Source organism: Chlamydotis macqueenii, chromosome 13 (genome assembly GCF_036417535.1).
Source record: "Chlamydotis macqueenii isolate bChlMac1 chromosome 13, bChlMac1.mat, whole genome shotgun sequence".
NCBI lineage: Eukaryota > Metazoa > Chordata > Aves > Otidiformes > Otididae > Chlamydotis > Chlamydotis macqueenii.
Genome location: NC_141568.1, coordinates 5621221 through 5636217, shown reverse-complemented (window position 1 = coordinate 5636217; position 14997 = coordinate 5621221). Strand labels below are relative to the sequence as shown.

Genomic DNA, 14997 nt, shown 5'->3' with positions numbered 1-14997 from the left:
AATTCTGTCCAGCCTCGCAAAGAATCTAAAATGCAAGGTGTCAACTTACATTAGAAAGGATGCAATCATCCAAGTGAAATCAAGTTTTAAAATGCAGTTCCATGGCTCAGGCTACTCCTTTATTATTGCTTGAAAACACCTTTTACAAACAGATGTCTTACAAAGATGGTCAAGTTCTTTCTTATTCTTACAAAGGACACAGTCTATACCCTTGAGCTAAATGTAAGGCTCAGTTATAACAGAGACTGGATAGTTGGTCCGCTGCCCAGATTATGCCCCTCTGTTTTCACACTTCTGGAGCTCAGTGTTTCCATACAAGTTAATCACAAACACAGCCCTCACTGTCAGCAACAGTACTAACCTCAGTATGATTCAGCCATCAGTAGAGTCATGCTCTAAATTCTTACTGTTCCAGTGGGTTTTTCCTGTCAAGGTAGGACTGTGGAATATTAGCATATATGGCATGGCATCCTTCTCTGTGATGCACAACTCTTTACTGTATATTCACAGCAGACCACACAAAGCATCATATTAGGTCACCAAAATCTCAGGAATACTACCAGTGAGCTGGCATGCCTGTTCTGACTGAGCTTTACCCACTGAAATAACCGGGGCAGCAGGGAGTGGCTACATTAGAGGTGACAAAGCAAAAGTACTAGAGCAGGTTCACATGCCACTCTGAAATACTCCCAGTGGATGGTTTAAAAGCCCAGGAAGCAGTGTGCTCACAATTCAGATTTTGCTTAACTACTTTAGTACAAGAAAAATTAGCAGAATATAAAAAAAAAATAATAATTTTGATTAAGTTCCGCAATAGCTTTCTGCAATTACTAAATAAAGTGCCTCTACAGCTTCTGCCTTACAACTGAACCAAGGTTATTATCAATTTGCTCTTGATAAAAGAAAGTGATTTTCATGTACTTACATCTGCTCTCAGAAGGAAGAGAAAATGGTTTGTGGAGCTCCCATTAGCATACAAAAGCAGGAACATCTGCTGGGAGTTTTAAGAGGCTTATTGCTGTCACTTAATCAGCACCACAGGCTACAGTTGGCCACCTCTGCCCTTGCCAGCACTCAAGGTATGGTTTCAAGAGATGAGGGGATAATTTCACCACGCAACAGTTTCTGCAAGACTTCTGCATCTATAAAGAAAGTCCTACTCTTACTTAACTGAGGATGGGTAATCCACCTATGCTGATTCCTCCTTGCATAAACCTGTAAATAGTACTGTAGCCGAAGTCGTTAATCCTTTCATACGATACATGACTTCAGCGAAGCGGCATTTTAACAAGCAAGACAAAACCTAACGGCGAGTTCACTTCCCTGTGCTGTAGCTGCAACACCATCTAGAGGATCCGAGCTAGAAATTCATCACACAGCCGCCAAAAAACCTGGGAAACCACTCTCAACAGTTGCACAAAAAAATCTTCATACCCAAAAAATACTTTGAGTGAATTTTCATTCTAACATTTATCTACAGAGTAACTTCAAAGTTATTCCATACATGCGTACATGACATACAGTTTTTCTTAAACATTTTCTCAGTTTATGATATTTGGATTCACAGAGGTAACAGGAGGTAAGAACAAATAAAACTATCAGCCAGATTGGGAAAGATCTTGATCTCATCCACTCTAGGTTACCTTTTTCAGGTGGAGAAAGGCAAGACCTTCCCTACATAATCTTGCAAGGATGACTAACTTCACTGTGTTTTCCTTAATTTTCACCTTTTTAAAGTAGATCTCTTAACAAAACCAAAGTCAAATTTCAATCAGGGAAAGGGAAGAGCATTTTAATTGAATAATAGAGATTATGTATTTTATTATATTTCACACACAGAAGGGGGTGCTGACAACAACTGACTGCTCACTGTGGAACTATTAAAAGAGGAGGAGATGGACAGGTACAGCCCTGGAGCTCTACAGATCAGTTCTTCCATCCAGACACCCCAAAGCTCACTTTGACTACTTTCAGCTTAGCACACTCTCCACCATAACCTAACTCTCCTGCTGCCACAAAATAACCTGCCTGAAGCCTTCCAGGGATAGCAAAGTTCAATCCTTTTGTTACTTCTACAAAACTCTGAGCCAGCTCCTCAGACACTGAAAGACCAAGAATTAACTGAGAACATTCACAGTGTGATTGCTCCACAGACTTTGTGGGCAATAAATTCAAACTGTAGCTCCCATTCATTGGCTGATATGTGACCAACGAGCATCATGATATATAGTGACACACCTGCATTAAAAATTCAAACTTTTGTACACCTGAACTCAATTTGTGTTTCTCTCTCAGTATTGAGATAATCAAAATAATTATGTAATACCAAATAATCAGTCATTTATTTTAGATATTTCTAAGGGCTGTGTGCTAAGAACGGACTCTAAGATTTCAGCACTATGCCACATTATCTGCTTCCACAAAAGTTCCTTGGAGACTATTTGGCTAGAAAAAAAAAAGCATAGAGGAAAGAACTGAAAGAAGCAACTGTACGGTCATCAACAGCATCACTATTGGTCATGCATGAGTTCATTCTACTTTACAGGCCAACAAAACTGAAAACTTCTGGAGATATCCTACAGCATGGGCAAGGGAGCTATCATAATAGCTGGCAGACATTTACAGTTACTTGTCATCAAGATTACTGGTTATAAAAAGCAAAGTTCTTCCTGAACTGATTTATGCTATTTCATACTGGCTGGCAGCAAATCAAAACTGTTTACAGCACTTCACTGTAGCTCAAGTCCCTCAATGCACTTCACTCACTCCCTACCTCTTCCTGGGTCTTTAGGTTCAAGCAGCAAGGAAGGAATGAAATTCTTGTGTACTTACCAGCAAAATCTTCTTCCTAGTTTCCACGTGGAGAATTACATCTTCTGTCATAGCCTGGGGGGTGGGGGGAAGCAAGCAGTATTTTCCACCTTTCTGTTGATTTTTCACCCCCCTCAATCTTAACTATACATGCAGAAGTTAGCTCAAACACTGGACTACAAGAGCAAACACCTGAAGTTTGAGCTTCTCACTTGTTACTTTCACCAGTAAATATTTGAACTTATTCACAGAGATAAGCATTTGCAAGATTCCAGTCCTAAACTATGAGGAGTTTCTGGTTCTCAAGCAGTATCACTCCATTCCTAATACTGCATTCACTACTGTATATCAAAAGAATAATTATGTTGCTTGGAATCTGAATTCTCAGTTAAATTTCAAGTAACCAAGAAAATATTTTCATTTGTTGTTATGTGTCTGAGACAAAGCCTATCTGAGTGTCTGTAAAAGTCTGCATATGTTTCAGTCTTTCATGCTGAGCATAAATAATGCTTCCAAGAATAATCCTGCATCATGCTAGCTGTCATTTTGGCTCCAGTTCAGTATTTTTTGCAAAGCTGAGCTGATATTTTTATTGGTTTTAAAAAGACATGTAGGCATCTTGCATCCATGAAGAAAAAGAGCGGTTTTAAAAGAAGCCTTCAAAATTGAAAAAAAAAAAAAAAAAAAAACAAAAAAAACCCACCACACAACAGGGCAGCAGAGTAACTTGAAAAACTCCTCCTTTTCATTCTTTTAAATCCCTAGAATTGCCAGTCCAGTTACAGGGAGCGGGATCACCACCATCCCTTATAGTATGTTATTCTACAGTGTGCTGACTTTAATTGGACTGTAATAGCAAGGATCACTGTGATCAACACCAGCAGTAGGACCAGGTTTATACTGTATAATCTATAAGTTTTCATTTAAGGGCATCTACTGACTGTATTAAAACAAAACTGCCCACCAGATGTTCCAGTCAGATTCAATAATCACGCACCAGTGCTTCCAATTGTTAAAAAAAAATGTAAAAATAAAAAAAAAAAATTAAAAAAAGTCTGTAAAGATAGCTCATTTCCACAAATTCAGAACACCACACTTCTCGCTGTAACAAAACTGCACAGGTGTATCAATGCAAAGGGCACTCCTGGCTAAACTGTGCCCAGCTGAAACCATTCACACAGCTGGTGCAGTGACTCACATGCACCAGTACCAGCTACAGGCACAGCGCTCTTGATTGCCTCCCATAACACGTCATACAATGTTGTGTTAACTCCTAAAATAGTAGCTTTCAAAATAAATATACTTATATTTCTGATAATTTCTCCCTTCTTTCATAAACCAGATTTTCAATACAGTTATTCAACTTATCTGAATACACAGCAACTTCAACACTTCTGATTTATGCTGGCCCCTGCCAGTCTGAAACTTAATAAATGCCTAGAATAATATTGTTGCAATAGATAGGGCAATCCCACACACTGAAGTTATTTTCTCTCCAAAACGGGGCCATAAACTGCATTAAATTATGTACTGATATACTGGTGCAAGTTTCAAATACAACTGGGTCCTTAAAGAGCTGAAGATTAATAACTAGCTTGTTAATTTATTCTTAAGTCCTCACCATTTAAAAAAAAAAAAAAGGGAGGGCTTGGTGACTTCTCAAAAAAAAAAAAAAAAAACCACTTGGTAAACTTGCCAACTCTTTAGAGCAGAGCAGCTAAAAGACAATCTAACGACAAGACTCCAGGACTGTTCATAAACAAGACAGAAGAGTTGGTGAGACTAGCTCCCTCCTCTTCAAAAGCCATTAAAGGGTCTCCTAGACACATCAGTACTATCTACTGCGTGCAGGGAGACAGACAGCTCTTCAAACATCTTGCACGTGAGGTTTGTTCCCCTGCTATGTTGGTAGAGAATAATAGAAAAACATGGGTAACTTGTCTACACTACAGCATTGTGAAAGCAGCCTACACCCATTTTAAAAGCGTAGGGAGCTCTGGCCACACACGTTTCTTATGAAAACTATTTATCTACCTATACACAGCGATCGCAGCCCAGCTAGGCTGGTGAAAAACAAGCTCTGCACACCCACACAGCATGTAACACTTGTGGAAAAACAGAGAGCAGACAAGGCAACGCTGAGACACGGGGAGAAGAAAAATACCTATTTCAAACCACAGTAGCTAAACTGGTATCTTTGGGATTTAGTCAGTATCAGCCTCAGCTTTAAAAGAAACTAACAAAAAAAAAAATCCTCTACCACAACAAATAAACCAACCTGTGTTCGTTTCACTTCACCTACCAGGCAGAGTCCACCAACAGAGCCCAACCACCAGCGCGTCCGGAGCAGACGCCATGCTAATGGCCGCCAGCCCCCCGAAAGCACTAATAAGCCCTCACTGCCCTGACCGGCCCCACCTGGGCCTCCCCTCACGGCCCCCGGGCTCCACCCAAGCCCGCACCTGGGCCCTCTCTGCCCCCCGGCCACGCTGCAGCTGCCCTTGTCCTCAGCCCTCACAGGGTGCCCCTCATGCTGCCCCTCGGGTGCGAGCTGTGGGTCCCAGCACAGACCCCGGACACACAGAGCAGCTGCCAGCCCCGGGTCACCGGGCGCAGCCCCGGGCCTGGCCCCGGTTCCTGAGGGGCCGCGCTGGGCCCGCGCCGCCGCTCCCCGCCCTCACTTCCGCCGCTCCATAGCAACGGCGGCGCGGCGGCGGCGAGGCCATGGTAATGGCGCCGCTCCCGCCCGCCCATCGGGCCGCGGGAGGGGGAACGGGGCGGCGGGGGGCGGCCGGGGGCGTTGGGGTGGAGGGGTGGGGGGCGAGGGCAGAGACCTGGGGCTGCTTTCGGGCACGGCGACCCCGCGGCCTCCCCGCAGGGGCCCGAGGTCGCCGTCGGGCGGGGCCGTGGTGGCCCTCGGGGTGCGGTGGTGGCCGCGGGGGTGATGAGGTGGCGTCTCTCCCCGCAGGCTGAAGTGGAGGAAACCCTCAAGAGGATTCAAGCCCACAAAGGGGTTGTCGGAACTATTGTGATAAACGCCGAAGGTAAAACGCCCTCTGCTCCCTCCAAGTAACAAACTTGGTAGCGGCAATGTGCGTAGGAACTCTTAAGCGCAAGATGGGAGATTATGAGGTGTTAAGACAATCCGCTTGCGATGCTTTATGAAGGTGTTGCTATTTTCAAGAACGCACGTTTCATCTTAAGACATGAACATTTGGTTTGCGGCCATTTCTTGAAGTTCTCCATATGATGTAGTTTTTTATTCAAGTTAATGGAAAACACAAAAATGGAAAGCAGAGCCTTGACATGAGTCTTCTCTGAAGAAAAAAGTATCATAATCTTTATTTAACTTAAGGAGTTCCATGTTGTTAGTTATCCCTGTTGTTTAACTAAACTATAATTTATTTTTCAGAGCCAGATCTTTAATTTCTTTTGGTAGGTGTCAGAAAGGAAGAACGCATGGCACTAAGCTGTTGCTTTTGCAGGTGTTTCTTAGTCCAAAATTCTTAGTATATGCAAGAAAATTCACTAGCACTTCACTCTCCCCCTCTTCCTCTGAAAAGTTATGATAGAATGAAAACATCAGGAGAAAAGCATCTGCCAAACAAAGTTGGTCTTCTGTGGGAGCCATTCCTTGTCCCTGCCAAATATTCACAAGTTCTTTAAATTGCGTTATGGTGGGTTGTCATCGGAGGAAGAGCAAGTTTCCTGCCAGGCCAGCTTTGGCTGTGATCCTGAAGACTGCAAGCCAAAAGCAAAACTGGTCACTGAAATGAGTTTTCAGAAGCTGGGCTTCTCAGGTTAATCTGTTTTAATCAGTCCTTTACAAAAAAAAAAAACAAAAACCTACATCACTCAATTTACCTTGCCCATAATTTAGTCAATCTACTTCACCTTTACAGTCCACCAAAAAATCTACTGCACTAGCAGCAGTTTAGCAACAGGACAAAAAAAAAACCGCTAAGAAGGAAGCCTAAATGTTATTTAGTCTTTACAAAATGTGGACAATTCAATTTGTGTGCCTGGATGTTAAGTAAAATGTGCCTTTGTTCAAAGCATAGATGATGCAGGTGAAGAGAGAAGTGCACAGCCCAGCAAATAGAAACTGAAAAGCAGCTTTGTGCCTGCACGTGCTCATGCCCAGATACGGCTGATCGCTAAGCTGAAATGCAGGCTGGTTTCAGAACAAGTACTGGTGCAGCCACTTCTGTATTCTGTTTCAGTAAACAGAATGTGACTTGATCCAGTGAGCACTTACACTAAGTTGCAAACAAGAAATGAACAAAATCAAGCACTTCAGTAACACAAATGATCCATTTTGAGCTTGCAGACTGATACACTTCTCAAGGCAAAACCACCAATGTAATCTAATAGAAAAATAAATCCATTTTCTTATGTTCTGTTACTTGGAACAATTGATTTCTTGGCACAACATTGGTCAAGTATGCTTTCCCACTCGGGTGTACTACTGCAGCCCATCTCTACCTGTGGTCCTTCTACGGTACTGAGGGAAAGCTCAGATACAGCTGTGCAGAGTTAGGACAACAGCATGCTTTTTAGAAGGCTTCCCTTTTTTTGCACATTGGGCTATTCACAACAAGGTATGAAGTCCCCCCATGTCCTGTTCAGTCTTCCTCATTCTCACAAACCTGTAGAACACATGGCCAGACTGAAGCCGATGGGCAAGACTAGTGTAGGAATTTTGGTTTGAGTTTATCATTTAGAAATACTTTAAGACCTGATGCTAGATGTGAATGCAAAAGAGTCTTTACTCCGTGAGGAGGTATTCAAGGTACCAAGAAGTTAGATTCCACAAACTAAATCTCAAAGTAGGTGTGTAGTTGCAAGTTTTTGTAACATCTCCAAAGACCCATAATTAGCACTAGTCAATCTAATTACTTCAAATCTTTCTGTAGAAAATTAAATTTAATTTCTCCCTATCCTGAAACATTTAAAACAAGTGTACAACTTAAATTAATCACAGTAAAAATACTCAAACTGGTAGTGGAGTAGTGAGGTTTCTTAGGCTGCTCAGGTTCCCTAAAAAGGGGAAACCCTCTGTTCTTCACTAACTGAAACAGTTGTCTTTTACTAAGATTTTTGTAATAGTGTAAGTACACTTAGGTGTAATAGTATGCAGGTGAAATAGCAAATTAAAGATACAAATATTGCCTGTCATTTACTGCAATGCTCAAAGCTGATCTGATCACTGAAACCCATGCTAAGTGTACATTGTTTCTTTGGAAAATCTCATAAACTGTCGCTATCCTTCACAGCTGAGAAGGATCACACTGCAGCACTTCTAATGAAGGATTTATTTGCCGTTCTCTAATTTGGGAGGCAGAGGCAAAGAGAATTTGTCTGAAAGAAAGCATAGCTCAGCTTTAATTTAAGGGTGTCACTAGTGTCAACTCATTTTCATGTTATTATTAGACCTTGGAGGATCATTTACCATTTTAATTCAAAGTGCTGTATTTGTTGAAGCAATCATTTAGATACAAGGTCATATAAACTTGACACTAATTCACTGCTGCTTTTAAGTGACTTCCTATTTAATGCTGTGATTATATAGATATTCTCATGCTAATGCAGTGCTTGGGAACACCTGCTTGTTTCCATTAAAACATCCCTTTCAATCTCTGTATAATAAACATTAGACACAAAGGATGTACTGGGTCATTCTGTACCCTTCCCTACACTACACATCCCACCAAAGCAGAATGATTTCTCAAGTGATGGCACAGTTTTCAAGTGATTCAAATAATGCTTTCCTAGGAAAATTATGGAGTAGTCTAATATCTGAGGTGGTTCTATGATTTCTTTTACTCCTTTGCCTCTAATTCTTTACCTAGCATTCACTATTTTTGCATGTTAATTGTTCTTTCATAATCAAACTCTTCAACTTACGTCACACTATTCTGTTTTTGTATTCCTATCCTGTCCATCTGGAAGACAAAATACAAATGTATGCAAAGAGAAAATTGCCTTGCCAGCTTGTAATCTATTGTCTTTGTTAGTAGGTCAAATAAATTTTTTATTAGTAAAACAAGCTAATTAAAGCCAAACAGTTTTACACTTGCAGGATTACTGTGAACTCTGGCTTTAGCTTCACCTGGTAGTCTATTAATATAAAAAGCACGATTTGACAAATCATTGATAAACAATGATTCATTAAATCATCAAAAATTAATCTTGACTTATGTGGTCATATTTTTAATAGTTGGGATCAATACACTGTGTGCTACCAATTGTCAATATTTTGCCGCTAATTGGAAGGGATTGTTCCAAGAGTGGTTTTGCTTGCCAAATGCAAACATGCCACTTCAGCCCTTTGATTGCTCTTGCGATTTTGCTGGGAATGTGTCATTTCCATCACTGCACATGCCAAGTGCTACAGTGAAAGCGTGGGTTAGATTCGTGCAGCCAAGATACAAACTCGGTGACGGTGTTTAAACTGGTGAAGCACCATGACTGGTTAAGTACTACGGAATGGAATTTGATAGGTATTTAAGAGCCTTAAACAGCAATTAGGCTCTTTCATAAGGCAACTCAATGTTTAATTGTGCCTGATTAATATAAATCATACTTTTAAAAGCATGTAGATACCTGGAATCAACATAACTCCTTTCTGCTACAAAACAGAAAAAAAACTATGAAATCCTTGTTTTTTCTCTTATGATCTGCTGTCTATAAAGAATATGCAACTTAACTGAATGATTAGTAGAAAATTATTTGTTTGCAGGAATTCCAATAAGAACAACTCTTGATAACTCTACAACAGTCCAGTATGCTGGTCTTCTTCATCAGCTCACCATGAAAGCTAGGAACACCGTGAGAGATATTGATCCTCAGAATGATCTAACCTTTCTTAGGATCAGATCAAAGAAGCATGAAATTATGGTAGCTCCAGGTAATATTTCTATTAAAATAACAATAGAATTGTACGTCCTTTTAAGTTTCTTTTAATCCTTCATGAATAAGGCTACTGTAGAAAATGCATTTTTAAAATAAATATATTAAAATATAACCATATATTCACAATGTAACTAGGTATGTTAGGATTTTAATGTACAGAGTTTATAGTATTCAAGCTTGGAGGCAACCCGACAAGTTGAGATCTGATTAATGTTCTGGATTCTGAGGATTTTCACAAGGGAAAACTGGACAAATATAGATATATCAAGTAGTGTGTATGTATAAATAGTATTAAAGGCAGCAAATCCATTTTAGCTCCAAACAGATGCAAAAAAAATCGTATTTTTTTTCACTTGGTATGTTATTATGACTTCCTAGCTATAGTGGGATTTGTGTCACAGATAAATGTGCGGTATTATCATCAGCATAGCAACTGTGATATCGTTATTTTCCTTAAAACAACCAGGGGAATATAGCAACCTGTTTCTCACTCATGTTAAACATAAATATACCTTAATTTGTTAGTTGTGTCTCTAAAATAGATTACAAGGCCAGATGAGCTGTGGTGAAGCTGTGGTCAGTTACCAGATTCAGGCAAAGTGGAAGTGATTGGCTGGGGCTGAGATCCTCATGTGTGTGCTAGCTAATTGAGAGACTAATGGTATGCAGGATTTTGACAGAAATATCCAGTGAAGGCATGCAGGGCAGAAAGGAAGCTTCAGGCATGTCCTCAGCATAGCCACTGGGGAGGAGGTGGGCTCTGAGCTTGTAGTGATGGACAGCCTTCACTGGGGTGAAGTCCTCTGGTGCTGACTTCATAGCAAACCTGGAGCAGAGGTACTGCAGCAGGTGTGCGTTACCTCGCCTCGCTGGAATTAGTGATGATGCTGCTATGAAACCAGTGTGTGTGAAAGAAATCTGGCACTGTCATTAAGTGTTAACATTAGTCATCAGCTGATACCAAGATTAAAATTGTAGTGTAGTTTCTATTTTGGAGTATAAAACTAATGCATTTTTTACATCATGGTTTGTTTTTTTTTTTTGCTCATTGATCTAAATGGATGCACTTGATTCTTATTTTGCATTTGCCCTTCACTTATTTTTCAGAGGTGACTTTTTGACTAGTAACCACTAAAGCATGTTGACCTGAAAATAAGTGGTGTAAAATGTGAAGCTTTTTTTGCTAACAGGAAGATCAGCTGTTCAAAGGCTTGGTTGTATTTTACTATAATAGAAGGTGGCAAATGAACCACCTGTGATGTATATTAAGTTGCTTTTGTATGAAAGTGACGGTGCAGGAGTGCAGCTTCTTAACTCTCCAAAGCAGATGTGACCCTACTAAATTCACTAGATACTTTTGAGAAATGTTTCATTTAAAATAGATAATGTTAAATAGCCACCCAACTGAATTGTTTCCAAAACTTCCCCAGGCTTAGAATTAGTAGGCGAAGTCTGGCATGCTTAGAATTTATTCATAGTAGAAGTCTATTCAAATCTTCTCTGCTTTTTTTCATGTCTAAATGGCTCCATTTTGAATAAACTAGTTAGTGAACTGAAAGAAGTTCTCTGCACCTGCAGAAGAGGCTGCAGATGTCAAAAGTTTTTTATTATAACAAGCGCTAGCTTCCAGGTGCTTATCTTGTGACTTTTTTCATCTTGTTCAAACATCTTTACAGCTTCTTGAAAGCAAATCTACTGCTTACTAAAATAGTTTTGATATGGTATAGTTAAGCTTTATGACACAGATTTTTTTTTTCATCTGTAATCTCAGATTTTTGTACAAAGTGCTTACATTTTCTAAATGTTTTTTATATAAATGCTATTGCTTTTGCTTATATTGTATAAACAAAAAGTTGGAGAGGAATAGATCAATTAATAATATTTATCAGGAAATAAGATAAAGTATGTTAACTAAACATTTTAATATCTTTTCACAGATAAGGAATATCTCCTGATCGTTATTCAGAACCCATGCGAATAATCCTGCTATGGCAATATTTTTAGAGATGGTGATCTAGTTCTACTTGTTAAACCAATACAACTTGTTGATATTTAATATCAAATGTAGCACTAAGTAATTTTACATAAAGTGTAACTGTCATGACTGAAATGTTGCCAAGTTAAAGTTTGCAGTTGTAGCTGTATCAATTTGTGTTTGAGGAAATGTTAATGCATATATCAAAACATTGTACGTTTATCTTGATAGTCAGAAGAGCATTAATAAAGCAAAATGCTTAAAACCCTCTCTAATGGATGTTCAGCCTATTCTTGCAATTAAATCGTTCTCTTCCCACTTCTAACGTTATGTTGGAGGAGAAATCACACCTGGCGGGAAGCAGGAGATCATGTGTATACGTACATGTATAAATGTGTCCCTGTGAACTGGAGTAACCAGTTACATGAACCACAGAATACAAATGTAGTGCACGTCAGTAATGATGGACTGGATATTGCTGTGTCTTCAACTCCTGGTTTTTAAGTTTTCTAAGGGAAGAAGAGTGAAAGAAAAACTATATTTTATTATTTTCCAATTTCTATGGACCGAAATAATAGCTTCATTTAGTATTTTCAGTACTGAGAATTTCAAGCAAAGTAGAGCCTGCACCCTCGTGTAGAACTACAGTTTGCTGGTAATGGTAAACAAGTGGTGTAATTAAACCAAAACATTTGATAACTACTTACGCCTTTAGATGCAATACACAAGCTGTACTCCCTAGTGACATGGGGCAAAGGGTGGATTTAAAGCTCAGAATGTTTCCCAGATCAGATCCGTGTTTATACAGGAGCACCAGAGATCAGATAGGTATTGCTGAGTGCTTTTAAAACAGGTGCACTGATAAAAGGCCACTGTAAGGTTACGCTACCTACAAATCCATCCTGTTCAGAAAGAAGACAGGCTATGGCAGTGCTGTGCAGTGCTGTGCCCTCCTGGCTGTGGGAGGGCAGAACTGGGGGTGCAGCTCCCTTGTTCTGCCCGCACCGTAAGTCTCAGGTGAGGGAAAGCGTGGCTCCCTCATGATCCCAAAGTCATGCTAAGCTTTGCACTTGAGTATACGCTGAGACAGCGTGAAAGTGCAGGCAGTTTGAGCTGTGCTTGAAAAAATATCCAGCATACTTGTACTACAAATCATCTCAGCTTGTATAGATTATTTATAAATTTTATCAATTAATTATTTAAACTTTAAAACTTCAGATTGTCTTCAGTTGGTCACAAGAAGTTTTTTTTTCTAGATATAGGAAGGAAGAACAACAAATGTGTTGAGTGGCTATGAGGATGAAAGGAAAAATGAATCCGTTGAATACTGCTCAGGGATCTTTGTAGTATATCATATGAATTGTGGTTGAGGTTATGAAACTGATAAATCACCACATGCCTCAGTGGATATGGAGTCAGCAATTTGCTATTAGGGCTATGTTATGTATCACTTAAAACTTACACAAAAGAGAGTGTCGAAGCCTGGTGCTATTTTATTCAAATCTGAGTGTTTGCTCCAACTTTGCTGAATAGCTTGGAAAATCCAGGAGGGCTGGTCCTGCTCCTGGGAGCTGAAGGTATCTGAGAATTGAGATCTTGAAGGCCAGCAGACAGATTCCATGCCCAAGCAGCGGGGACCACAGAAGATTCAGCGCCGCTGCGTACTGGCAGGAAGTGAACCCAAAGGCACAGTGGCCCAGTGTGATGGAAATGAAGCACAGCAATCCAGCTGGGCAGGGCTACTCAAAATTTTAAGGATATATAAAACAACAGGACAATATTGGTGGCACTTACTGTAGTCCATGCTATGCCAGAAGAATTTCCTTAGCACTGGAGGGTTTTTTAATTGTGCACTGGAAAACAACCATTTTAAGGTGTTTGCAATGCACCAATATATTGACATTTGGCAACGCTTTAAAAAAAAAAAACTTTTTATTTGTTACCTTCTCTCCTTCTGTTGTGATAATTTTTAAAAATCCAACTTATTTATTGCTATGTATTAATGAACATTTATTCCATCAATATCCTGGCATGTCAAATGCCAATTCAAAGCTCAGATTTTTCCCTTCAGCACCTGCCCAAAAGTATTGTTGAATTCCAAGTACTATTAATGTGTATTTGGGGTTAATAGTCTTGTTTCCGTAGTTTTCTCTAAAAGCATTACATTCTGTGGAGGTTTCACTGTACAAGTCCAGAAAACTGCCAGAATTACAGTCCCTGATACATTTTTCTATTGTCAAAAATAATATTGGTGTTGCAATTTCCAGCATCATTGAAAAATGTCCTTCAGCCCAAAGAACACAGCAGTGCATTGCAAAGAAAAAAAGCTTAGTGTCTGGCAATGTTCTTTCAATTGTGTCGTTCTGATACCTGTGTTAGTTCCCTTTACAGACTTTAATCCAATATTTAACAAGCAGCTGATGATTGTTGTATTATGAGTGCCTGATAAAGCACTCAAAAGACACTTAAGCCAAATCATTAAAATTAAACACATGCTAAATCATTTTGCTCAGAAGTGGTTTTATGTGGAAAAATGGCCTTAAGCAGATGCATGTCGTTCTCCAAGGGTCAAACACTGCTCACAAATTAGTTTCTCTCCCTGCTTCCGTGAGAAGCATAGATGCAGATAAGAGGGCAAAGTTTGCTCCATCTCTAATGATTGCGTAGTAATAAATACTGTGCACACACACGGGCTGAGCGGTGCTCCTGCCAGCTACGCTTACCAGCACAGCCTCTAATCAAGTTTCTTTGAAAGCACTGTAGTATTACAGAATTTTGGCAACATCTTCACTAGGGAGCATAAATTGAAATACTCATTTTACTCCCTGGTAATTTGTTGCTATTTTCTGTTAGCAAAAGCAAGCTGAGCACGTGTAAACTTTTCATTTAGGTCTTTCAGTAGGAAATGGAAGTAACAACAGTGAAGTCTCTAACAGTCCTAGTGGGAAACCCTCCTCGGCACACTGATCCGAACAAAGGTGGGCCACTGAAAAGGTGCAGAGTCGTCCAGACAAAATTCAGGGAAATAAATTTTCAAGTTATTTGAGCACCACAAAAAGCATTACGCCAAGTCATTTAAGCTGTCATTTATGTGAACCAGCAGAGACTTTACCAGTTAACGATTAACTGGGGGAGGGTTGAGGAAAAAAAAGTAGCATGAAAGAGATTAATTTCATAGATGGTAATTTTGTCAAGGGAATGTTGAGAATGTCAAGAACGGCTGTTGTTCATTGAAAGGCAGCGTTTGGGTTGAATTGTAACATGCTACTTAGGCAATCAGCCAATGAATAAATTAT

General features: G+C 39.8%; 1 protein-coding gene across 1 annotated transcript; it reads left to right on the top strand.

Annotated features, from left to right (window-relative positions):
* The first annotated feature begins 5503 nt into the window (after positions 1-5503).
* DYNLRB2 (dynein light chain roadblock-type 2) lies at positions 5504-11971 on the top strand. Its single transcript, XM_086758416.1, has 4 exons — positions 5504-5538; positions 5780-5855; positions 9554-9721; positions 11664-11971. Exons 1-4 carry the CDS (start codon positions 5536-5538, stop codon positions 11705-11707), a joined length of 291 nt encoding a protein of 96 aa, XP_086614542.1. The 5' UTR covers positions 5504-5535; the 3' UTR covers positions 11708-11971.
* The last annotated feature ends 3026 nt before the right edge of the window (positions 11972-14997 follow it).